The sequence below is a fragment of the Pseudorca crassidens genome, chromosome 5 (genome assembly GCF_039906515.1).
Source record: "Pseudorca crassidens isolate mPseCra1 chromosome 5, mPseCra1.hap1, whole genome shotgun sequence".
NCBI lineage: Eukaryota > Metazoa > Chordata > Mammalia > Artiodactyla > Delphinidae > Pseudorca > Pseudorca crassidens.
Window position 1 is genome coordinate 126,717,702 of NC_090300.1, and position 27,650 is coordinate 126,745,351.

Consider the following 27,650-nt stretch of genomic DNA (forward strand, 5'->3'; position numbering starts at 1 on the left):
TTCTGTATATGTCTGTTAGATCTAGTTGGTTTATTTTGTTGTTTAAGTCCTCTATTTCCTTACTTATCATCTGTTTGATTATTCCATTATTGAGTAGTGTATTGAAGTCTCCAACTCTTATTTTAAAACTATTCTTCCCTTCATTTCTGTCAGTTTTTGTTTCACATATGATGATATTTCAGTAGTATGTAAATGTTTATAATAGTTACATCTTCTTGCTGTATTGTAAATTTTATTAGTGCATAATGTCATTCTTTTTCTCTTGTAACATTTTTGAACTTAAAGTCTATTTTGTCTGATATTAATATAGCCATCCCTGCTCTCTTTTGGTTATTATTTGCATTGATAATCTTTTTCCATCCCTCACTGTCATCCTAGTCTCTGTTTAGTCTTTGAATCTAAAGTGATTCCCTAGAGACAGCTTAAAGTTGGATAATATGATTTTAGTCATTCTGCCTACTCTGTCATTTCATTGGAGAGTTTGATCCATTTACATTTAAAGTAATTACCAATAAGGAGTTACTTCTATCATTTTTCTATTTGTTTTCTATATGCCTTATAGCTTTTTTTGGTCCTCATTTTCTGCATTGTTGTCTTCTTTTGTGTTTAGTCAATTTCTTTTTGTACCGAGATATTTAAATTCCTTTTGCATTTCCTTTTATGTTTATCCTATAGCTATTTTAGTTTTTGGTTACCATGGGATTTCACTTATTCTAAAATTGTAACAGCCTAATTTGAATTCATACCAGCTTAACTTCAATAATGCACAAACAGTTCCTTTACAGCTCCATCCCCATTCTTTTGATTGTTGATATCACAACTTTACATCTTTATACATTGTGTGCCCAAACATGAACTGGGATAATTATTTTAAACACATTAGTCTGTTAAATTGTGTAGAAAACAAAATTTGGAGTTACAGAAAAAAGTCACAATAATACTAGCTATTAGAAAAATATTTCTGAATGTAATAGTCTCTTAATGTCAAAAACAATCAGTGCAGTTACAAACTATTGCTACAGTAGTACTATTTTATAATTGTCCATGTATTTATCTTCATTGAGAACTGTATTTGTTCATATGGCTTTAGTTACTGTCTAGTGTCCTTTCATTTCATCTTGCAGGACTCCCTTGAGTATTTTTTTCAGGGCAAGTCTAGTGGTAACAAACTTCCTCAACTTTTGTTTATCTGGAATGTCTTAATTTCTCCCTCATTTTTGATAGACAGGTTTGCCAGATACAGGACAGTTTTTTTCCTTTCAGTGCTTTAAATAATTTATTCCACTGCCTTTTGTTCTCTAAAGTTTCTGATGAGAAATATGCTGATGATGTTATTGAGGATCCCCTATATGTGATGAGTCATTTCTTTTTTGCTGCTTTGAAGATTCTCTCTTTTTCTTTGTGTTTTGAAAATTTGATTATAATGTGTCTTGGTGTGGCCTTCTTTGAGTTCCTCTGCCATGAAATTCATTGAGCTTCTTGAATGTTAATATTCATGACTGAAATTTTCAGGAGTTATTTCTCCAGTATTCTCTGTCTCTTTCTCTCAATTTTCTTTCTGGAACTCTTACAGTGTGCTATTTGTCCACTTGGTTGTGTCCATGTCCACTGGTCCCTGGGACAGTGGGCTCTGTTTACTTGTCTTCAATCTTTCATTTCTCTCCCTCTAATTCAAGGATTTCCATTGTCTTATCTTTAAATTCATTGATTCTTTCTTCTGCTCTTTCATATCTGCGTGTGAATCCATCTGATGAATCTTTCATTTCAGTTACTGCAGTTTTAAGCTTCAGAATTATGTTTTGGTTTCTTTTTAGGTTTTCTCTCTTTATTGGTATTTCCACTTTGGTCATACATTGTTTTCTTGACTTTGTCCACATCTTCCTGTAGTTATTTAAGCATGTCTAACACAGTTGTTTCAATGTCTTTGTCTAGTATATCTGCCATGAGGTCTTTTTCAGGGACAATTTCTGCTGATTTCCTTTAAATGGACCATGTTTCCCTGTTTCTTTGCAAGCCTTGTGATTTTATGTTGAAAACCGGACATTTGAATGTAATAATGTGGTAACTCTGGAAATCAGATCCTCCTTCTTCCCCCTGGTTAACTCTTATTGTTATTGGTTATTTTGATTTTTTAAAAATTATTGTTGTAGGTTGGGTCTGTGCCAAGATGTAAACCTAAGGTCTTTTCATAAATTGGCCAAAATGCACAATAGGCAGAAGTGACTGGTAAATGTCTCTTTTCTAAAGTGAAAGGCTTAAGAATCAGAACTCTTTTTTGTTGTTGTTTTTTTGTTTTTGTTTTTGGTTTTGGTTTTTTTGCAGTACGCGGGCCTCTCACTGCTGTGGCCTCTCCCGTTGCGGAGCACAGGCTCCGGACATGCAGACTCAGCAGCCATGGCTCACGGGCCCAGCCGCTCCACGGCATGTGGGATCTTCCCGGACCGGGGCACGAACCCGCGTCCCCTACATCGGCAGATGGACTCTCAACCACTGTGCCACCAGGGAAGCCCAGAATCAGAACTCTTAGTAATCAGATTGTTTAATCTGATTTGCTCTGAATTCTCATTATTGCATCTTGCTGTAAATATAATGTGCTCCTGTGAATTATAAAGAAAAAAATCACTGAGTTGTATCCAGCTTATAGTGACGAGAATTTATGAAGATCATCAACATGGATTTACATTGTTCATTCTGATGAGAATCCAGGAATACAGGAATAAGTAAAATATTCTAAGAAAGAGGTTGTGCCCTCTAAAAGCTTAGGTTAAATCTTGAAAAGTATATACAGAATTATCATTTTTATTATAGTTTTTATTTTTATATGTAATTAATGTCTTTGAGAAGAGAGAATACATTTTTCTCATGTTCAGGTTTATGAGGACTTTTTAGATTGCTTGCTTACAAGTGATTTTCTGTACTCTGGTTCTACAGGCTGGGATACAAATGTGGGACAATACAAAGCTTTAACTTTAAGATAGAATCCAAGCTTTGCATTTATTGGCTGGTTGATCTTCTGAGCCTCCATTTATTTATCTATATGTAGAGTACACCCAAACTGGTCAAGTCTAAGTATTCAGTGACACACCATCAAATGGGAATTGAATGGTGGATTTTTTTGCACAGGCAAAAAGTTTTACTTGGAGAAGTAAAATGTGCTTTAATTATTCAGCAACACAAGAATAGAGTCAATAAATTAATGATAAAGAATAACAACTGTAGATTTAGCAAGTGTCCTTTATTGGATCACTTTTTTCTTTCTTTTTAACATTTTTATTGGAGTATAATTGCTTTACAATGTTGAGTTAGTTTCTGCTGTATAACAAAGTGAATCAGCTATGTGTATACATATATCCCCATATCCCTTCCTTCTTGTGTCTCCCTCCCACCCTCCCTATCCCACCCCTCTAGGCGGGCACAAAGAACTGAGCTGATCTCCTTGTGCTATGCAGCTGCGTCCAACTAGCTATCTATTTTACATTTGGTAGTGTATAAATGTCAATGCTACTCTCTTACTTCGTCCCAGCTTACCCTTTCCCTCCCTGTGTCCTCAAGTCCATACTCTACGTCAGCATCTTTATTCCTGCCCTGCCACTAGGTTCTTCAGGACCATATATATTTTTTTAGATTCCATATATATGTGTTAGCATACGGTATTTGTTTTTCTCTTTCTGACTTACTTCACTCTGTATGACACACTCTAGGTCCATCCACGTCTCAACAAATGACCCAATTTCATTCATTTTTTGGCTGAGTAATATTCCACTGTATATATGTGTCACATCTTCTTTATCCATTCATCTGTTGATGGAAACTTAGGTTGATTCCATGTCCTGGCTATTGTAAATAGTGCTGCAATGAACAATGTGGTACATGACTTTTTGAATTGTGGTTTTCTCAGGGTATATGCCCAGTACTGGTATTACTGGGTCATAGGGTAGTCCTATTTTTAATTTTTTAAGGAACGTCCAGACTGTTCTCCATAGTGGCTGTATCAATTTACATTTCCACCAACAGTGCAGGAGGGTTCCTTTTTCTCCACACCCTCTTCAGCATTCATTATTGGTAGATTTTTCTTATGATGGCCATTCTGACCAGTGTGAGTTGATACCTCATTGTAGTATTGATTTGCATATCTCTAATGATTAGTGATGTTGAGCATCGTTTCATGTTTGTTGGCAATCTGTATATCTTCTTTGGAGAAATGTCTATTTAGGTCTTCTGCCCGTTTTTGGATTGGGTTGTTTGTTTTTTTGATATTTAGCTGCATGAGCTGCTTGTATATTTTTGGAGATTAATCGTTTGTCAGTTGCTTCATTTGCAAATATTTTCTCCCACTCTGAGGGTTGTCTTTTGTCTTATTTATGGTTTCCTTTGCTATGCAAAGGCTTTTAAGTGTCATTAGGTCCCATTTGTTTATTTTTGTTTTTATTTCCATTTCTCTAGGAGGTGGGTCAAAAAGGATCTTGCTGTGATTTACATCATAAAGTGTGCTGCCTATGTTTTCCTCTAAGAGATTTATAGTGTCTGGCCTTACATTTAGGTCTTTAATCCATTTTGAGTTTATTTTTTCTGTATGGTGTTAGGAAGTGTTCTAATTTCATTTTTTTACATGTACCTGTCCAGTTTTCCCAGCACCATTTATTGAAGAGGTTGTCTTTTCTCCACTGTATATTCTTGCCTCCTTTATCAAAGATAAGGTGACCATATGTGTGTGGGTTTATCTCTGGGCTTTCTATCCTGTTCCATTGATCTATATTTCTGTTTTTTGGCCAGTAGCCTACAATCTTGATTACTATACCTTTGTAGTATAGTCTGAAGTCAGGGAGCCTGATTCCTCAAGCTCCACTTTTCTTTCTCAAGATTGCTTTGGCTATTTGGGGTCTTTTGTGTTTCCATACAAATTGTGAAATTCTTTGTTTTAGTTCTGTGAAAAATGACATTAGTAGTTTGATAGGGATTTCATTCAATCTATAGATTGCTTTGGGTAGTATAGTCATTTTCAAAATGTTGATTCTTCCAATCCAGGAACATGGTATATCTCTCCATCTGTTTGTATTGTCTTTAATTTCTTTTATCAGTGTCATATAGTTTTCTGCATACAAGTCTTTTGTCTCCTTAGGTAGGTTTATTCCTAGGAATTTTATTGTTTTTGTTGCAATGGCAAATGGGAGTGTTTCCTTAATTTCTCTTTCAGATTTTTTGCCATTAATGTACAGGAATGCAAGAGATTTCTGTGCATTAATTTTGTATCTTGCTACTTTACCAAATTCACTGATTAGCTCTAGTGGTTTTCTGGTAGCATCCTTAGGATTCTCTGTGTATAGTACCATGTTATCTGCAAAGAGTGACAGTTATACTTCTTTTCCAATTTGAATTCCTTTGATTTCTTTTTCTTCTCTGGTTGCTGTGGCTAAAACTTCCAAAACTATTTTAATAATAGTGGTGAGAGTGGGCAACCTTGTCTTGTTCCTGATCTTAGAGGAAATGGTTTCAGTTTTTCCCACTGAGAATGATGTTGTCTGTGGATTTGTCATACATGGCCTTAATTATGTTGAGGTAGGTTCCCTCTATGCCTACTTTCTGGAGAGATTTTATCATAAATGGGTGTTGAATTTTGTTGAAAGCTTTTTCTGCATCTATTGAGATTATCATATTATTTTTTATCCTTCATTTTCTTAATATAGTGTTTCACATTGATTGATTTTTATATACTGAAGAATCCCTGTGCTCCTAGGATAAACCCCACTTGATCATGGTGTATGATCCTTTTAATGTGCTGTTGGATTCTGTCTGCTAGTATTTTGTTGAGGATTTTTACATCTATGTTCATCAGTGATATTGGCCTATTGTTTTCTTTTTTTGTGACATCTTTATATGGTTTTGGTATCAGGGTGATACCAAACTCTTCAAAACTCTTCTGTATTTTGGAAGAGTTTGAGAAGTATAGGTGTTAGCTCTCCTCTAGAAGTTTGATAGAATTCGCTTTTGAAGCCATCTGTTCCTGGACTTCTTGTTGTTGGAAGATTTTTCATCACAGTTTGAATTTCAGTGCTTGTGTTTGGTCTGTTTATATTTTCTGTTTCTTCCTGGTCCAGTTTCGGAAGGTTGTGCTTTTCTAAGAGTTTGTCCATTTTTTCTAGGTTGTCCATTTTATTGGCATATAGTTGCTTGTAGTAATCTATCATGATCTTTTGTATTTCTGCAGTGTCAGTTTTTCCTTCTCCTTTTTCATTTCTAATTCTGTTGATTTGAGTCTTCTCCCTTTTTTTCTTGATGAGTCTGGCTAATGGTTTATCAATTTTGTTTATCTTCTCCAAGAACCACTTTCAGTTTTATTGATCTTTGCTATCGTTTCCTTCATTTCTTTTTTATTTATTTCTGATGTGAACTTTATGTTTTCTTTCCTTCTGCTAACTTTGGGATTTTTTTGTTCTTCTTTTTCTAATTGCTTTTGGTGTAAGATTAGATTGTTTATTTCAGATGTTTCCTGTTTCTTGAGGTAGGATTGTATTGCTCTAAACTTCCCTCTTAGAACTGCTTTTGCTGCATCCCATAGGTTTTGGGTTGCCGTGTTTTTGTTGTCATTTGTTTCTAAATATTTTTTGATTTCCTCTTTGATTTCATCAGTGAGCTCTTGGTTTTTCAGTATTGTATTGTTTAGCCTCTATGTGTTTGTATTTTTTACAGTTTTTTTCCTGTAATTGATATCTAGTCTTACAGCATTGTGGTTGGAAAGGATACTTGATACGATTTCAATTTTCTTAAATTTACCACAGATTGATTTGTCACCCAAGCTATAATCTATCCTGGAGAATGTTCCATGAGCACTTGAGAAGAAAGTGTATTGTTGTTTTTGGATGGAATGTTCTGTAAATATCAATTAAGTCCATTTGTCTAATGTGTCATTTAAAGCTTGTGTTTTCTTGTTTATTTTCATTTTGGATGATCTGTCCATTGGTGAAAGTGTGGTGTTAAAGTCCCCTAGTATGATTGTGTTACTGTTGATTTCCCCTTTTATGGCTGTTAGCATTTGCCTTATGTATTGAGGTGCTCCTATGTTGGGTGCATAAATATTTACAATTGTTATATCTTCTTCTTGGATTGATCCCTTGATCATTATGTAGTGTTCTTCTTTGTCTCTTGTAACAGTCTTTATTTTAAAGTCTATTTTGTCTGATATGAGAATTGCTACTCCAGCTTTCTTTTGATTTCCATTTGCATGGAATATCTTTTTCCGTCCTCTCATTTTCAGTCTGTATGTGTCCCTAGGTCTGAAGTGAGTCTCTTGTAGACAGCATATGTACAGGTCTTGTTTTTGTATCCATTCTGCCCCTCTCTTTCTTTTGGTTGGAGTGTTTAATCCATTTACATTTAAGGTAATTATCAATATGTATGTTCCTATTAAAATAAAATAAAAAAGAAGAGAGCAACCAAACCAATAAACAAATCCACCAGTAATAACAAGCTCTAAAAACTAAACTAAGATATACATAAAAATCAGAAACAAATCAGTCACAGACAGCAAACTCCAAGTCTACCATTGCTCCCAAAGTCCACCGCCTCAATTTTGGGACTATTCATTGTCTATTCAGGTATTCCACAGATTCAGGGTACAGCAAGTTGATTGTGGGATTTAATCTACTGCTCCTGAGGCTGCAAGGAGAAATTTCCATTTCTCTTCTTTGCACAGCTACTGGTGTTCAGCTTTGGCTTTGGTCCTGCCTCTGCATGTAGGCTGCCCTCATGCATCTGTTGTCCACCCAGACAGGAGGGCGTAAAGCAGTGGCTGATTAGGGGGCTCTGGCTCACTCAGGCCAGGGGTAGGGAGGGGTACTGAATGCGGCATGAGCCAATGTGGTAGAGGCCAGTGTGGCATTGCAACAGCCTGAGGCATGCTGTGTGTTCTCCTGGGGAAGTTGTCCCTGGATCACAGGACCCTGGCAGGGGTGAGCTGCACAGGCTCCCAGGGGTGGGGGTGTATGGATAGTGACCAGTGCTTGCACACAGGATTCTTGGTGGCAGTGGCAGCAGCCTTAGCGTTACATGCCCATCTCTGTGGTCTGGGCTGATAGCCGCAGCTTATGTCCATCTCTGAAGCTCCTTCAGATGGTGCTCTGCCTTCTGTGGGCAGACAGGGAAGGAACTCCCTCTCCTCATGCACCCCAAAACCATGGTCTCTTGACTCTCAGGCAGGTCCAGACTTTTTCCTGGACTGCCTGCAGGCTATATGTGGCACACTCACCCCCTCAGGCTGTCTTCACGTAGGCAACCCCTGTCCTCTCCCTGGGATCTGACCTCTGAAGCCTGAGCCTCAGCTCCCAGCACCCACCCACCTCAGCGGCTGAGCTGACAAGCCTCTCAGGCTGGTGAGTGCTGGTCAGCTCTGATCCTCTGTCTAGGAATCTCTCTGCTTTGCCCTCTGCACCCCTGTTGCTACATTCTCCTCCGTGGCTCCAAAGCTTCCCCACCACCACCCCCCGTCTCCACCAGTTAAGGGGCTTCCTAGTGTGTGGAAACGTTTCCTCCTTCACAGCTCCGTCTCAGAGGTGCAGGTCCTGTCCCTATTCTTTTGTCTCTGTTTTTTCTTTTTTCTTTTGCCCTACCCAGGTACTTGGGGGAGTTTCTTGCCTTTTGGGAAGTTGCAGGTCTTCTGCCAGCATTCAGTAGGTGTTCTGTAGGAGTTGTTCCACATGTAGATGTATTTCTGGGGAGGAAGGTGATCTCCACGTCTTACTCCTCTGCCATACTGAAGGTCCCCCCCGATCAGTTTTTTAAATGATCTTTTGTTTAGCATATTTTTTAAAAATGTCAATTCAAAAACTCTTCATTGACTTCTCATTCTGCATTTGAAATATCTAGGCTTTGTGAGGATTGGAGATAATATGTATGATATGTATGATGTATGTTCTGCTCATAAGATTCTTACAATAAAATCTTCTCACAGTGAAGCATTCAAATACAAAAATAGGGGACATATCAATAACAGAAAAAAATATTTATAAATATTATTAAGAGGTTAAATAACTAAAATGAGGCTTAGAGTTTTTATAGCCATGGTACAGAGAGGAGTATTTAATCACAAAAACTTAACTTATGCTCCCTGCCAAAAAAAAACAAAAAAGCTTATAACATAAAAAAGAATGTTGTTCGTATAGACATTTGGAGAAATTAGCATATTTGTGAGTGAAAAATAATATTCTGATTACTTTTAATCATCAAGAGATTTCATGGGTATTTTATAAAAACCTATTGTTTTAGACTATAGAAGAAAATTTTTGGTAATTATATAGCTCTCATATTTTCCATACTAAGTGGATCTTAAAAAAAATCAATTGAACTCCCCTTAGATGAATAATTTCTATGTGATAATAAATATTATATTTTAAATTTAAAAAGTATGATTAGTTTATGAAAATAATTTTGATGGAACTTTTCTGTTTTCAAATCAAGGTTTTTACAAAGAGAGTATATTTCAAGAAGAAGCCATTTAATTTCAAGGAACAACAAGTACTTCTGTGTAAAATCTTGCATCAGTTAAAACTCAATTATTAAATGACCATATTGTTTTTATACATAGTTTATACTCATGTTGAAAAAGAACATAAAGAGAAATATAGTAAAGAAATAATTATGAAGATTCAGAAATGATGAGCTGTGATTTTAAAATAGTGTCATCAATACATTGAATAAAAGCCCCACGCAAATAGCACATAATCATGTGGTTAATTTTTCTTTCTCCTGTTCATCAATGTATATATTCATATGAATTTTTTATTATAAAAATATATCCACAAATGTTATTTATATTATAATATATATTTATACAAGTTCTATATTATGATCCATAAAAGTCTCCAAGGTACTTTTAAAAAGGTGAGATCATATTCTTTTGCAACTAATGGAATCTTGAAACATAGTGTAATTTGTACAAAAATAAAAATTTATATTTTCAAAAATAAATGAAAATACAATTGAACTGAGATGATTATTTACATAAACCGCTTAAGAAAACTTAAAGACACTTCATTAATAATGAAACTATCCCTGAATTCATTCTTATGTATGTAAAGAATAACTGGAGTCAAAGTACTAAAAAATTCTACATTAGGGATAAAAAGGTAAAAAATTACTTTTATTTTTTTTCAAGCCTATTGCAAACTTCTGCAGAAAGGAGTCAGAATTCTCTCCCTCAAAAAGAAAGCTTTTTTTGTCTTGTTTTAATTGTTTAGAGAACAAAAGCTGAATCTCAGGTGAGAAACTTCAGGGATTTCATTATGTTTTCAGATTTATCTAAGGAGATTAACAAGAAGTGTAATTTCGAATGATCAGTTCTATCCTAGCCAAGCTTTGTGTTTTCCCATAGCTATCTGACATGTTTCACAGTTCTTGACAACCTGAACAGTTCCATTTTGGGTGGATGATACAACAGTTCTACATCAAGGGAGTCCTTATCTCCCTACATTGATTGACAGGAAAAATGCATGGAGACATCTGGGGTTTAGGAGAGTTAAGAAAACATGGCTAAATTTAATCTCACTTTAGACCTTTGCTCAGCATAATTAGTTTGTAAATATGTAATTTATTTTGCTCCAAGCGTTGTAAATATTCTGTAGCCTCTGCTTCTCTTGACAGCCAAAGGGAGGAATTTATAATTCATTATCTGAACAAACTAAACTTATTTTGTTCAACTTCTTTTAATAAAGTTTGATTCCCTTCTTAAAGAGAGAATACAACTTCAGATTTTTCTCTCTAGTAATATCATTTCCATACCTGTAAAAATAATATTTAAAAAGTTCCTATTTCCCTTTCATTTGCCAGTTAAAATGTCATTGTTTTTATGCATTTCAGTATTTTGCTGTACTTTTTACATTTATAGCCAGGTGACAAAATGGCCATTTATGAAACTCAATTATATTTAAGTCAAGCAGAAACATTATATTAGTGAGGGAAATTAGCTTTTTTATAGAACCTGTCCCTGTTGCCATGTCAAAGAAAAATTCATGATTGTTTATAATTTTCAGAATTGCAGTATGGTTTCCAAATCATGCTGACTGAATATAACTATGAAAGACCTTAATGTATGCCGTTTGTCCTTAAAGAACTTTTAATGGTTTGTAATCTAGAACTACTTTCACCTAATTTTTGAGTTTGAATTTCTAATAAATTGTAGAGAAAGAACCCATTCCCACACCTTAGTTTGTGGTTCTGTTGTTCTATTGTATGGACACACTTGGGGAAAGAACATCTTTCATTAACTAACTTCATAATTTGAGGTGCTCTATTATAGAGTACACAGCATTTGAATTTCAAGTGGTGGTTTGCTTTCAAGCCCTACCTTGTGTATTCAGAAACCCTATGTTTGGTAATATGCCAGTAAATTATGGATGATTTCAAGTATACATCCTCTCATTAAAGAAAGACAAGCCAAATTACAGATGTAGGCTTTGCCTCCCCTGAATCTTTTCTTTTCCCTCTCTTTAAATTAGTCCCAATTTATGGAGTTGTTTCTATTTCACACAGTAATCTTTATGTTCACACAATGTTAATAAGCCTCATAACAAGGGTTATTGTACCAAAACCTTTAGAGTCAGAACTCAAAAACAGACTGATTTCTTGTATATCATTTTGTAAAACTGGCATTAATAGGCTTATTTCCAAACCTCTCCCCTATAATTTGGAAGGTCCTCTATAAGGCCTCCCTCATCCACTTTACACTTAAGTGTTTTAGCCCAATGTTGTAATAACAGCTCCATCATCATTTTGCCCTCTTTTCTCCTCTCCTCGGCAAACTGCCCTGCTGTGAAACTCAGTCAGTAAAGAGGAGAGTCTTGACACAGAACAGAAAAATAAGAGGAAACATGGGGAAAATCAGCTCTGACTTGATCAGAACGCAATTAAAGAAATAGATTTCCCCTTGGCAGAGGTAGAGGGACACCCAAAACTCACAATCCCTATGAAATGTTAGAGAAAGAGGAATGCTGGCAACCCAAGCCAGAAAGAGGTTTGTCTAGAATCACTCAGATAATTCAAGTAAAATATGGAGTTGCTTTGCTTTGTGTTGTGTGTGTATGTGTTGTTTTAATTGTTTAATCCAAGTAATTTCCTCAATTTTCCCTGATTTGATCTGCTCTGATACTTTGATAGCTCTATTGTTATGCATTTTAACCTAAAAAAATGAACAGTCTGATCTCTACACTTCTGATGAAATGAAGAATTTTATTTACAATTAAAATTGTGTGCTTTAAATTCTGTTGCTTTTCTTGTTTGATTACATAAAGACAAACAATTGAATCTAAGCATTACTAGTTCCACACAGCTGAGTTACAGTCTATCTCATAATATTAAAATGATGGTAACAGCTGCATCTTTACATCATAGAATATGGAGAGGCATGTCACATACCAAAGTTATCTGTAGCAGTAAAAGCATCTATGGCAAACTCTCATATATTCTTGTAGAGACTCTCTGTATAGATTATCTGTGTAAATGTTAAGATTTATAAATATCACTAAGACTATTTTGCCTGTAAACATAAAATATTTTTCCATTAAACAGAAAGTTAAAGATGAATAAATTTTAGATGATCCATTATTCTGTATTATTTCACAGTCTGTAGATAATATCCCCACTTGCATAAATAATTGATATACAGGGGTGATTATTTCATGAATCACAATTTTTTATCTATACCTTCTTTAAACTTATTTTTATACTTTGTTTCTATTACATTTAATAAAAGTGTCTTTTTAGAAGTTGAGAGACCACCTCAGTCCTAAGACCTGGTTGAATCTCAGTCAGTGGTGGAATCTGGCCCAGAGCCACACGACTTCTTTCATGAGTCTAAAGTCTGCATCACTAAATGTCTTATTACAAAGGTTATTGCAGTCTGGTTACTTCCTGCTGGAGTCTCTCATATGTCCATGCTACATCAAGTCATTCTTCATTAGGGTAAAGAAGAGGATAATCAGATACAAACTACTCCATGACAGTATTGATTGTCCAATGGTCCAAGCATTTTTGTTACAAGCCCTGAAGAATAAACACACTTTTATAAGGCATTAATTTCTGCAGCTCTAGCTCACTTTGGCTTTAAATTTGCTATATTTATTAACTGATTAAATGATAAAATATGATGAATTTTTAACTCTTGAATTCCTTTGTATGCTGACCTTGAGTGGAAACTTTCTCTCATAAGGTCAATAGGATTCCAACTTCTTAGCATTTTAGCTGCCTAACTCTTAGTTTGATTCCCTCTCCCTTTCCATAATCTTCATGACCAGTGTCATCTGTCCACTAACGGTCTCTCCATTGTAGTCGTCTTCTTTTTCTTGGGCTGATATTATGTATTTCACTGACTCCAGGACAACTGGGTTTGGATTTCCTGAAAAAGCTCCCAGGTTGTTAGCTTGTCAGAACTAATTGAATTCAAGTCTTAATTTTCTGATTTACCTTGCAGCTTCTAATCAGTTGTATTTCCCTGCCAATCCAGTTTTCCCCAGTTGGCCTCCTTAGCTTTGACACCATGTGTTTTCATCTGAGGCTTGACAAGGCCATGCACTCTCAAAAGCAAGTTCAGTTTTCTTACAAGGTAGAGAAACTGAGAAATGCAAACATAAATTTCACTAATTGGAAATGTATCCTTTCTAATGATTTTGAAACATCTGTACTGGATTAAATAAGGTCTGGTTGATATCTGAACCGTATTTTGGCCATTAATATTTATCTGGTATACATGATAATATTAGGGAAAAGAAGGGAGCACAAGGAAGTATCAAAACAAATTCATTAAGTATATTCATTCAACATAAAATGAAAAATGTTATTTAGTGAATATATATTAATTATCAGAAACATGTTAATAAATTCTATTGGAATTTTATTGACTGTGTATCATCTTCAGTCATTGTTCATGTTAATCAATAGTCCTACAAATGTGATCCTGGTTACTTATGGTTTAATCTTTTATTTTATGATTGATTATGTCTTCTATTATGAATTGATCATCTGACTTTAAGTTATTTTGTAAGCCAGACATAACTTCCTTTTGATTGTTCATCAAGGCATTGTCATTTCCACTAGTTAATTTTTGCCCTTTTTAGCAAAAACAGTAAGGATAGAAGCAACTATGGAATTTTTTTAGCTCCACCATAGGAATTTGTAAAGATGCAAAATTTTGAAATCTGCAATTGTATTTAAAACTTTCTCGCAAATTAAAGGGGCTGACACTCCCAAGAGATGTTTATAATAAACTTTTATATCCCTGTACTTTTTCAGATTCTTTCTTCTCCTTTGTGTCATGTTGAATCCAGGCTTGGTATGGTATATAATTGAGAAGAAATTCAGAAAGAAAATACAAGAGATGACAAGCTCCAAGCTAGTGTTAAAAATAATTTGATTTGATTTGAGATTATTGAACAAATGATCCACTATTATAGTAGTCAACTTAGTGACACATCTTTGATGTGACTCAAACACCTTATACTGGAGGCCAGACTTCTAGATATTGAATTCTATATCTCCATTAACTTCTGTAGAAATCATCTGTTTTGAGTAGGCAAAGTATTTGAGAATGCATTCTGTAAAGATGCTTTATTTAAATCCTTTTTCAAAAATTGAATATTAAAAAGATGAAAGAAAATATTTTACTTTCTACTTTGTGAGTTGTAAGTATCACAAAAGGAGCTACTAATTTTCATCTTTGAAAGTTACTGCATGTGGGTAGAAAGCTGAAATAGAGATGAAGAAGAGGATTGTTCACAAATCATTCTCTTCTTCTGTGTATTTCTTATTTTTTTCAGGTATTTCATGGAAAGATTTACAGTGATATTGTTCACTCAGCTTTGTAATAGTTTGATTTGTTTTACTTATTAAAATGCATTAATCATAGGCCTATTTTTTTTTCTTTTAGCAATTGTTGTTTTGAGCAACCTGGAACCAAATACAACTTACGAAATCAGAGTTGCAGCTGTAAATGGAAAAGGACAAGGAGACTACAGTAAAATAGAAATTTTCCAAACATTACCAGTTCGTAAGTAATCTTCTCTGTTTTGCTCTTTGTTGCTATGCTCTTCACTTGCAAATTTAAGTGGAATTTTAAAATGCAGGGAGACATTTCAACACTTTGAGGAAGTGAATTATGTCCTTGTTGAAGTGGTTTCTGCAGATGGTGGCATCTCAGATTTATAAAAAGTAACATTGTGCTGGAGCAAAGGAAAAAGAAAAGTGCACTGCAATATATACAGTAAAATTGCTCTCAGGAAATTGTCCAGTCAGGAAGGTGTCCTACTTATTCAGTCTGATTAATTAAATTGTAGTGCTCAGACTATATTCTGTGAGAGAGTAGAAAAGTATCTATGTAACATGTGTAATGTTCTAGTCTTTTGCTGAAGCATGACCATTGCCTTTATTTCATGAATTACATAGACCCTAAGTGTGAGAAAAAGGTACTAGTAAATTAATCCATTGCAGTGGTGACTGCAGAAGAATAACTATTGCAGCCTCCTTGTTACTATCCTCTTTTGGAGTGAAGTCAACTGCATTTACATGAAGTTAGACTTAAAACAGTATAGATTTCCTTTATGTTGAATAAATTGTTTAAAAATGTGAGAAAACTTGAGTGTGACTAAACAAACACCATTATATAATCTATACATAACCCTGTCTATCATATACTTATATTAAGGCAGGCAAATTGACAGCAATAATTATCTTATCCTAATTTGTGACCAGTACTTTTCTGTTGGTTATCGTAAAATGTCAGATGTGTTCTCTTGTCTCCGTTCCTGATGCCAGTGTCTTTTTCAGTTCCTCTTTATTATTATCACCAGGACAACTGCAAGTACATCTTGACTTATAATCCTACTTTCAGACTAAAATGATTCTAGAACAACTTTGCCTTATTTAAATAGAGACCTATCCCTTCTCTGCTTGTAGTCCTCAGCAGCACCACCCTTCATAGTTTTTCTCATATTCTCTTATTGAATTATTTTAAGGCATTATTGTACTGTTTTGTGGAGTAGTTTTAATTCATTTATGGAAAATATATTATGTTGCATGTAAATCATGTCATAATACCTTCACACTAATTTAATTAACTTTAATGAACAATCACTGTATAATTTCTCCATTTACCTTACTTCTATATGGTTGTACTATATATACAAGGCTATTTTACTATTTACTTGCATGCCAGCACTCTCAATTGTCATATTTCTTTAATGATTTGCCTTTTCTCAAATAAAATACTCACTTGCTTAAGTTTATCAACACTGTATTGGAAATAAAGGTAATCTGCTGAGAAAAACCCCAGATTCTCTAGTTTGGGAGGCATGCCGTCCTCTTCACTATATTCTGTTTAGTTTGTCTGTCTTGGCATTCCTCTGAGTAGGCCAGGTACTACAGTTTTCTGGAACCTTGCAAATTAGATCATGTCCACTAAAAGTTTCTTAGTGTTACCTTATCATATCCATATCCATATCCATAGGGAATTGGAGGAAACAGAGGCAAAGGATGCCAGTGCGTGCCCAAGGACATCACATACGTGACACAGGACAGAGAATTCCCATTCCAAGTTGCCAAGCAGTGATGACACCCTTCATATAGAAAATTCTTCCACTTCAGTAGATCCCTGTTCATATTAAGAATATTACAAATATCTTTATTATAAGACCATCTCCATATGAATAATAACACTAAAAGGAAGTATTTTCATGAAACTAGAATTAAAAAAAAAAGAAAAAAGACAGATTTGAAACCCGCCTATGGATTGGATACTACAAAATTTCTTTATTAAAATCTGCATCTAGCTAAAATCTGTTTTTTAAAGCAGGTAACTAATTGCTAAGCTATTGTAGTTCCTGGTAGGTATATATTTTATATAGTTTGATGACAATATGTTTATATTCATAAATATTTACAAAATGTTTACAAACTACTTACATTAGAAAAAAGATAGTAGACTATTAATATAAGAAATAAAATTGTACACTTGTGTAATGTAATGAGTTCTATTCTCAGAGCATTTGCAATATAAACATTATGTTTAGTTCTGAGTTTTCACAATTTTGGCATGATACTTCCAGATTTATGAATGTTTCTATTTCTTGGATGGGTAAAAAGAGGATAGAGTTTATATCACAATAAAGGGCAAATAGAAAGTGATAAACCCAGGATAACATCATACATTTTGATTACATGACAGTGTTTTTTTAATTAAAATTCAGTTGCTCTACATATATGAGGTCTGTGCAAATATCAAGAATATTGTATTACATATGTAGGTGAACCAAGTCCTCCGTCGATACATGGACAGCCAAGCAGTGGGAAGAGCTTTAAACTCAGTATCACCAAACAAGATGATGGAGGGGCCCCTATTTTGGAATACATCGTGAAATATAGAAGTGTAAGTACCCTGTTTATTATCACTTTGCATAGTGTTTTCAAGTTGCATTAAATTTGCATTGAATTCATAGATATATCAGAAGTGAATGCATATTAGGTAACAACAATGACAAAGTGTTTTCATAGGAATTCAAATGCTAATTTTCCATTGCTGAAATTCATCATTATATGTTGTAGAATGTTTGCTTGTTTGTTTGTTTTTTGTAAAATCTAAGCATAGATAATCAAAATAATGCTATGGTTTTCATCTTGTGATTTCTAAACTTAGCAACATTTCAGCAATGAGATATCACTTTCCCTGTTTTCTGACAAGGTTAGCAGGATATTTCACCTTCCACTATGCTTGATTTTGGTAACTTCAAGCTAAGCTATCTTCTCAACTTTAGTTACTGTAGGTAGGATGAACAAATCACATCTCAAATTTACTTTATTATTCATTTTCATGAATTATTAAATTATTATTAAATCAAAATACATTTATTATTTAATATGGATTTTACAAAATAAATCACCTTAATCAACATTTTAAAAAGAATGGCCACATTTAACTTGAGAAAGAGGGAATAGATTTCTTCAAGTTTAATTAGCACTAATATGGGATTTTGGACAGCTCAAAGCTGCCTTGGGACTTGTCTTCTATGCAGGGGATGAAGGATGTCCTCTAGTTGCCTAGTGATGAAGAAAGTCACCTGATAGATTTTGCCTTCATCTGAAAATGACTTCAAAGTCCACTAGAAGTGATTTCTGTTAACAACTTTGCCATAAGAACCATTGAGTATTTGTGTCTACTATGGAATATGTTAAAAGTGAAAGACAATTTTAATTAAACTTTGTAAAGTTTATTTACTAATGATTATGATTATCTCCATAATACTGTGTCAATTCTATTTATTTTAATTTTTTTTCCTTTTCCATCCTTTCAAAATTCACTTTAATACATTTAATAAATTCCCTTAAATTTGTTTCCATGACAAAATTATGTGCAGCTATCATTTTTAATTCACATACATCTTTTTGTATTCCAACACCTACTCATTTCTTGCAATTTTTGAAATGTAACACCGAATTTTAAAATTTTTCTGGCTTCCAGTTTGCATGATTACTTTTTTGTGTTTGTTTGTTTTATAGTGTCAATGTAATGGTGGCCTCACAAAACAGATTGAAAAATATTCCTTATTTTTTTTTCTCCACATCAGGCAAACCTTGGAAATTTAGGGATCATTTTATTTTTAATTTATTTTTTTTACCTTCTGTTTTACTAATGTTTATGATTAGGTGCATAATGTCTCAATTTCATGTTTATATTTACTGAACACTTATTAATACTTTCCAAGTTTATTATATTTTAGAAAATAGTGTAATTGCTCCTTAATAGTACATAGATGAATTTTAACTATTTTCCCACAAATCCACAATTTTCTAAATTATAATGTTGTTGCTTTTAAATTCAAACATCTAAATATTTTCATTTTTTTAAATAATTTTTATTGGAGTATGGTTGCTTTACAATGTTGTGTTAGCCTTTACTGCACAATAAAATGAATCAGCCATACACATACAGATATCCCCTCCCTTTTGGACTTCTCTTCCATTTAGGTTACCACAGTGCATTAGGTAGAGTTCCCTGTGCTGTACAGTATGTTTCCATCAGTTGTCTATTTTATACGTAGTATCCAAACATCTCAATTCTGAGGGATAGTAAAAAGGAGTCTAATTTTGAGTAGCACACGTCAACAATTAATTTTAGACACCAGTTCAGTCTTTTACATTTCCAACTGATATCCCCTTCCCAGGACCCCTCTTTGTTGCAGGTTTCAATCTGGGGATGATGAACAGCTGTGTGTGTTTTATGGCTAATCTGCTATGGAGGCTTCATGCCTCCCTTCCAAAACAACTCTGAAAGGATCACTCGTCTCTCTATGAATCTGATGGTGTTTCAGTAGTCAAGCCAGGTTTCTTGGCCATTCTTATTTGACCATCTGGAAACTCTTTGGAAGGGAAAGAGTCTCTCTGCAAGGGTCACACACTTAAATCAAATTAGTGTGAATTAAACTGGGAGAAAACAACTTGAATGCAGATTGTGGCCTATAGTTGCACCCAGAAAAATGTATGGTACTAAATCCAGATGAATGGTAAGAATTTGTAGGTAACCTCAATAAAATCCCATGGTGAACCCTGAGATTCAATGACCAGTTGTAAAAATATGCTTAATATACTCTCTATATGTATAATTTCTACCTAAAACTAAAAGCTGTGCTTGTCTTGGCCTTTTGAAGAGTTGATATTGGAAATAACACAAATGTTATATTGAGTTTAACCAGAATCACTCATTTCAATTGATGATGGCAAATATTTATTCTTTCAAATTGTATCTTTTCTTCATCTATTAGTGAGTTTTATTAATACAGCCTGCATACGTAGGAATGCTGTGACTTTGTTCAGCTATACAGTCAGGTGTCCAAATTGTTTTTCCTGATGTTCTTTCATCCTTAGCATGTTGGCTTTTGTCTTCATACAGATTATCTTGTGTTCCTAAGATGTTGCCCTCACATCTACCTTTAGAACGTGAAGAGAGCAAAAAGAACAAAAGGAGCAATAGGCTGTTTAAGCTTAATTTGTCTGTTTTTCCAGCAATACCATACACATTTTTCAAAAACTCCACCAAGCAGAATGAGAATTATGTCTCATTAGATAGAATATGTCTCATGACCACCACTAAAATAAAGGTGTTATAGTTGGGAGTTGGGTCAGCTAAACAATGGAGTCTTCAACATACCGTTAAAGTAATTACCTTTATCATTATAAAGGCTGTCTTAGTCTGCTAGGGCTGCCATAACAAAATGCCACAGACCAAGTGGCTTTAACAACACAAATGTGTTTTCTCACAGTTCTGGAGTCTGGAAGACCAAGATCAAAGTTTCATCAGGTTTAGTTTTTCCCAAGGCCTCTCTCCTTGGCTTGTGGATGGCTACCTTCTTGCTGTGTCCTCACATGGCCTTTTGTCTGTGCACACACATCTCTGGTATTTCTTCCTCGTCTTATGAAAATACAAGTCCTGTTGGATTAGGGCTCCATCCTAATGACCTCATGTAACCATAATTACCTCTTTAAAGGCTACATCTCCTAATAGAATCACATTGGAGATTAGAACTTTAACATATGAATTTGTGAGGGTGTACACAATTTAGTCCATAACAGTGCACCTGTCATGAATCCTATGTATCTAAAAAGGCACATTATTGGCACTTTGGGTGGCATAACAGTGGTCCATCCAGAACCACCCATTACAGTATGTTTAGCTTCTCCCACCAGCACTCACTCCATTGCAAATAGTGGTCCCAGTCATTGTTGAAACGAAAATGTTCACTGGAGTATCACTACATCTGTTTAGAGCCAATTAGATTCATGAAATGGAAATAGACATTCAAGGGGAAATATATGTATATATTTGAAAACATAAATTGCTGTTTAAAATGCTGACCAAGTTTACTTTGGTTTCCTTAATGTGTATTAGAATTAGTCTTCTATGAGAAGTTATGTGTGAAACATACAAGGACACAGATAGTAAAGTGTTACAGATAAGTAAAGTGTTAACTATAAGATTAGAAAATTTTGAGTGATTCAAATTTAGATAGGTCATCAATATATTTTACCTTTACATGTAGCTAATGTGACTCCGCCTCAGATTAAAACTTGAAAAAGAAAAAGTTTTGTTTTCAGTAAATCTCTAGCTTCCATTATTTTGCCTTTCTTCCCCCCACCCTGCCCCCAACCAGCCTAATGTTAGCAATGCCCTGCTTTTGCCTATTTACTCAATATCTGTGTTTACTCTACCAATAAAAGAAAGTTTTAGTTTCTCCCCAATTCCATCTTATTTCTGTCTTACCAACCCTCTCCTCTTAATTTCCAAGAGCCAGCTTTATCTAACTACAAAAATTACTAGTGAATCTCATTTTAAATATCGTAATGAAAATGATGGGTTGCATAATTCAAACATAGCTATAATTGATGGATAATCAATTACTGGGTTACTGCTCTAAAGCTTATTAGCATTTTAGCAGGGAACACTGTTTTATTAGTAGAACTTTGGGCTTCTACGGTAAGATTTGTAAAAGTAATTCCTCATATCCTTTGTATTTCAAGGAAGGTATTGCTAACTCTTGGAAGAAAAAAAAAGAAAAAAATATATAATCATACATAAAGTGATTTTTTTCCCATTTTTTAATGGACAAACTGAACCTTACAGAATTGGGGTGACTTGGTCACCTGTGGGGATGGGGAACAAAACATGAGACTTTATAGCAGAAACGCTTTTGCAGCAGTAAGGACTGAATTGAAATTTGCCTGTGGAGATTGTATTGACTCCTCATTCACTGTCCCGTCTTAATCGTCTAGGACCTGTGCCTCCAAATACAACCATTCTGATCCAGTTCATTTTTACCATATCATTTAGTGGTATGCCTTGTACTCCAATACACTAAAATCATCTCCATATTCCTATGTTTTTCTTTCTCTCCCTTTATCACCTCCTCCATCCTGCAAATATCATGCTCTGCAGGCCCAATTTGCAAATTCCAAGATTCAGTATAAAGTTATATTTATGTGGTCAAACAACAGCCCATCTTGGGGAGGAATAATTTTCTCCACATTTTCTTTCTAAACAGGTTACTTCTTCACATTAAAAACTTTCATGTTCAAGATTCAGTTGCTAAATGTTTATAGCTGCATTTACCTTGATATTTGTAATTGAAATAATAACTATTTCAAAAATAACTTATTACTGTTCTTTGTATGATTCCGAGCTACTTCATCTATTAGTTCCTCAAACTGCATGAATTCCACAGTGGAGTAAAGTGCAGCTGAACAACTTAAAATTTTATTTAGCTATATGCAATGCATTTTTTAGTTGGATAACCTCTATGGAAATAAAATAGGTACATTTGGAAAGTAAGGAACACTCTTATGAGTTTTAGTTGATTGCTTCTTTGACCCTACCTTTCAACTCCCCTGTGCACAGGACTGTACATTTTATAAGCTAGGAAACAAAATTGAGATAATATATTCCTTATGTGAGTGTTGATTTATAGCAGACATTGAATCTGAATATTTAAACCTGCATTCCACTGGAAAAGGAAGACTAATCATATTGTAATATAGAGAATGTTTAACTTCCTATAGATTATGAATCAGGAAACACATTATTCTGTTATCTTGTAGTAGATAGAGCACACAACTTTGTTCAGTGGCCTATTAAGAAGACAGAATCTATTAGAACAGAACCAGAGTAATAAAAGCAGAATTAGATGCCTCCATGGACCCATTGTGAAAATTAACATCTCTAATAAGTCAAGATTAAACAATGTATTTGGAGAATAAAGATAAACATTAATCTCATAACATGTATAGAAAAAATTAAAGGAGTTATTCTATGTACAGAATATTTTTACTTACTTCATATTGTAATGTCAAAAGAACTCTGTATAATTTAATAAATAGTTTTGTACATGCTTCCATTAGTTTTTCACTGTTTTCTCTCAAATTTGATGATAGGTATCGGATCATAACTATCACTTAGTGTTGGTACATTAAATAAATTTCCTCAGCTAAGTAGGGTTAAATAAAATTAGTGACCTAACATCAATTTTGAGGAATATACTATAGGGACTAGAAACACTGCTCTAGCATGTGTTTCTAGGTCATAATTGACCTTCTTAAGCCTGACTCAAAGTCTGGAAAGTTGTATCTCAATGGCCATAGAAAAAGAAAAGTATATTTTGAAAAGGGTATTAAAATAATAAGTAGAATTGAGGTTTTGTTGTTGAGGGAACTTATTTTCTAATAAATTATTAATAGTTTATTAATAACTTTTTTCTCATTTAATTATGTCTAGGTGTGTATATTGACATTTCTTTAAAGCCATCAGTTTAAGTTTTGAAATATTTTCCAACATTGAGTAGCTATGGACATTAAAGGGTATTAAACATTTTGGTATTTTTTTCTTTGCTGTTAGTGAAAATGATGATTTTTATTCATCCTTGTATTGTTAGCATCAAATATACTAATTGTTATCTGAATGAATAAATGCATCGATGACAATAAATGAGTTAGTCTACATTGTACAATTATAAATGATCCTGTATCTAGATTAATAAATACAAGAATTAATAAATGCAAGGGAAAACACTTGCACTGTGTGAATTTTCATGGGATGTGAGAACACAGAAGGTGATGAATAGGAAAAATTAGATCTTATTTTTCCCTAAAGAAGTACCTCAGTGATGGAGAGTAGGAATCGATAAAGTAGGGTCCAGTTTACAAAATTTTACCAAGCTTCAGGACCTGGAACAAAGGCAGTTTGAATCAACTATAATAACGTTAAAAAAGAGATTAGAATTTGAAACTCTCCTAAAAACTCCAAACCTTGCATTTTTCCCAATCACAGCAGAGTGTGTGTGTGTGTGTGTGTGTGTGTGTGTGTGTGTAAATTATCCAGATTGCTAAATCACCTCTCATATTCAGAGTAGCAAACAGAGCTTTAGAGAATTCTGGGGGCTTCTGTAAGGTCATACAAGTAGTGAATAGCTGAACCAGGCTACTGGAAGTCCAGGCAGCTTGCATGGGAACACACAATCTTAAATCGTAACACAGTGCAATCACAGGAACTTTAAAATTAATCAGGTTAATACAAGCTCACCTCCTCTATTGTCCTCTCTTTTTATAATTATTCAGTTTTTACTTAAGATGATGTTGACCATATATATCCTGAGACTTTGAAAAGAAAGTTAGTAGATATTTTCTTATTATGAATAAAAGCAGTCAAGGAGTCATCTACATATAAGCAAACCAAAACCCTCTCCACCTCTCCTCCACTCTTCTCTCTATACAGCTGATAGCAAATATTTCCCTATATGCTGATATTATGATTTTAGAATAACTTTTAAGGAGTCCCCTTAATGGTCATATGGCCCTGCTATCTATGTTTTGACAAAAAGGATTGCTTAAAAGAAACTACATCAAAGCAAAATGACCATATTTTTTGCAGTAGCTGCCCTTCAACATTTAACTGGCTTATTAATAATAGCCATATTCAGCAAATCATCTCATTAAATTACCTAAGGGAACTTTTTGCAACTTGATTATCTTAAATTGTTCCCTCAGCACTTAAGTTCTGTAAATTAGGCACTCTACAAATGCATAAATGAGATTTTGATGCCTAGGAAAGTATTTGGTAACACCCACTTTTTTTTTCCCCTATTCCCTAGGAATAGCAATTAAGGGATTAAAAAGCCTCCTTGTCTAATGGTGAATGGAAAATGAAATTGATTCAAATTGGGGAAATTATTAGAACTCCTTTTGGTTCCTTATGCCATCAGTCCAACTATCTAAAATGATGGAGGGACTTTTAATTTATCAGGCTAAGAGCTTCAACAATTGAAAGTTAAGTGACTGGATATTCACAAGAGACTATCTGCATGCCTTGGGCTTGTCAGGAAGTTTCACTTCAAATGCTCAATTCTCAGAAATAGTATTTTTGGAGAATAACCTAAAGGACGTGAAGTCTCTTCGTCCCTCTATCCTAGGGTAACCCAGATATCAGCTGTTGGCTTATTTCTGGCTCTTTCATCTACATCTCCACTCAGATCCAAAGCAAAACTCAACTCTGGATTTCCACGCAAATATTCACTTTCACCAAGCATTTGATAATAAATTAGAACTTATACTTAATTATTGAGGTAAGGGGACATCCACAGGGGCAACTCTCTACTTCTTTGTGCAACTTTGTCCTTATCTGATCATTCAGTCTTCCTACTCCTTATCTCCTCCTTTCTGTATATGTGTCTATATACAATTTACAATATATCAACGATTTATATATGTATTTTACTGTTTATATGTATGTTTGTGTATATATGTCATATATCATATATGATCTAAAATTACTTTTCAGTGGAGATTTTTTTTTTTTTTTTTTTTTTGTGGTACGCGGGCCTGTCACTGTTGTGGCCTCTCCCGTTGCGGAGCACAGGCTCCGGACGCCCAGGCTCAGCGGCCATGGCTCACGGGCCCAGCCACTCCGCGGCATGTGGGATCTTCCTGGACCGGGGTACGAACCCGTGTCCCCTACATCAGCAGGCAGACTTTCAACCACTGCGCCACCAGGGAAGCCCTTCAGTGGAGATTTTTGTAAGCTTTTTATTTCTTTTGGTCAATGCCTATGAAGTGCTTTTATATGTACTTAAAACAATACACATACAGTGTCTGATTTTACATCTCCCAGTAATTGTGCATCTTTCTGAGGTTTTCAGTCATTTTGCCTATTTTTTTGGATCGAAACTTCTGTGAAGGAATCACATCTTCATTCACTAGGTGAGGATGAATGAAAAGAAAAATGGTACTGGAGTTTCTTATTTTCAGCAAAGTTGGCATTACTTCCCCAGAGAAAACCTTCCTGATTCCTGGACTCTATTAGTTCTCCCTATTATATGCTCCCAAAACACCCTCTTGTTTTTCAAAGAACTCATGTCTTCCTTCTGTGTTGGTTTGTAAACTCCAAAATAAGGATTTGTACATGTTTTATTCACTGTTGTGTTCATAGTTCTAGAACAGTCTCACTATCCACTAAAGACTGAATAATTGATGAATGAACTGATGAAGAAAGCGGATGTTGGGACAATCCTGGCTAATGACACAGCTATTCTAAGCAATTCAAAAACACACCTAGATTCCTTTCTTAACTTTACTAGTCATTTAATGACTTAGACAAATTACAAGGTTTCTGGTCCAAACTGTTGTTTTCCAAGGCTTTTCAGTACACTTCATAACACTGGACACCAGCCCAGTCTAATAAATTAGTCAGTTTATAAGTTTCAGAAAGCAAGGGAATTTACCTCTTGTTTATATGATAATTTTAAGTGCTTGTCCGAAACACTTGGAGGGGGGTAGTATCTCCAGTTTTAGATGAAGCAACAAAAGAGGCCAGCCGAATTCCTCTGTAATAAAAGTTCTATGGAACCAATTAAGTCGGAAAAGAGAATCACAGTATGGTACCAGAACTGTAATGTGGTCTTATATCCTTTTGAAGGATACTTAATATTTGTAGTACCATCAATTTAATGCAATCATGAATTTAACTTCCACAATTTGATTTTAGATAACAAATCCTCATTTTTCACTATAAATGTGGAAAACATTATTATTCTTTCTAGTCAAATAAACATTGTAAAATATTGGCTCAACATAACGTAATATTAGGCTGACCTCTGAGGTTAAAAAAAGATTGACTAATCGATCTATTGATCTATCTATATATCTATATGTCTATCACTATTTCCAGGTTACAATTTATTTATAATTACACCTCTGGGAAATTGAGGTTTTCAATGGCAGTGATGGATTATTGGATTATTAGATATGTGATTTCAGAGAAAATATCATTTCATTTCTGTATAGTTATTATGGAAATAGTTTCTTTTTAATAATAGCTGTCATTTGTTAAGTGGTTATGATTCTTAATGCCTTGGAATATACAATTTACTCAGTTTTCCTCTTTGCTTCCTGATGAAAGCTAACAGAGGCAGCTGCTATCCTCATTTCTGTAATAGAGATGAGGGACACAGGCAGAGGTTACCATTTAAACTTTAAATGGTTAAAATATGGCTCAGCTGAATGTTCACATTGCTTAGGATAGTTTAATCCATAAAATTATTTCAATTATTTGTAACTGTAGTCATAGTATTTTTTTTAAAGGGGTTATTCAAATAGCATGTTGTCCAAAACATTTATTTTAGAAAAAGAATCTGGATTTAAGTGTAGAATGTTCAGGATAGGGTAACATATTTTATTTTCTTATGTTAATAACTTGTTTAACAGGTAATATTTTTTCTTGTATGTTGCTTCATTATAAGTCCAAAACATCATAGTAATAAAAAATGATAATGGAAATTTAAATCTATTTTAAAAATCCAGACTTTGTTTGTAAGACACTTTACTACCCACTGCCTGCCCTGCCCCAAACATTAAACAATAGTCTCTGGAAATTATTTTAATGGGTATGTTAAGCTTTTTCTATATATAATATTTTGTTTTCCCTGTTCACATGATTATTAATAATCAACAAAGTGGCTAAACAGCAAACTGATATATGTGAAATTTTAAAAAATCTTTATGGAGGTGAATTATCATTTGAATCATCAAGGATTCATTATGAATTATCACTCTTCAGCTAATTTAAAAACAATTACATTTTTTAT

At 34.2% G+C, this 27,650-nt stretch overlaps 1 protein-coding gene across 2 annotated transcripts in view; it reads left to right on the forward strand.

Annotated features, from left to right (window-relative positions):
* NCAM2 (neural cell adhesion molecule 2) overlaps positions 1-27,650 on the forward strand; it is a 495,236-nt gene that overhangs the window by 423,842 nt on the left and 43,744 nt on the right. For both annotated transcript variants that reach the window (XM_067739241.1, XM_067739240.1), the window contains exons 13-14: positions 14,909-15,028; positions 17,280-17,401. In XM_067739241.1, the coding sequence (XP_067595342.1) occupies positions 14,909-15,028; positions 17,280-17,401 (242 nt within the window). The remainder of the gene's footprint in view (positions 1-14,908; positions 15,029-17,279; positions 17,402-27,650) is intronic.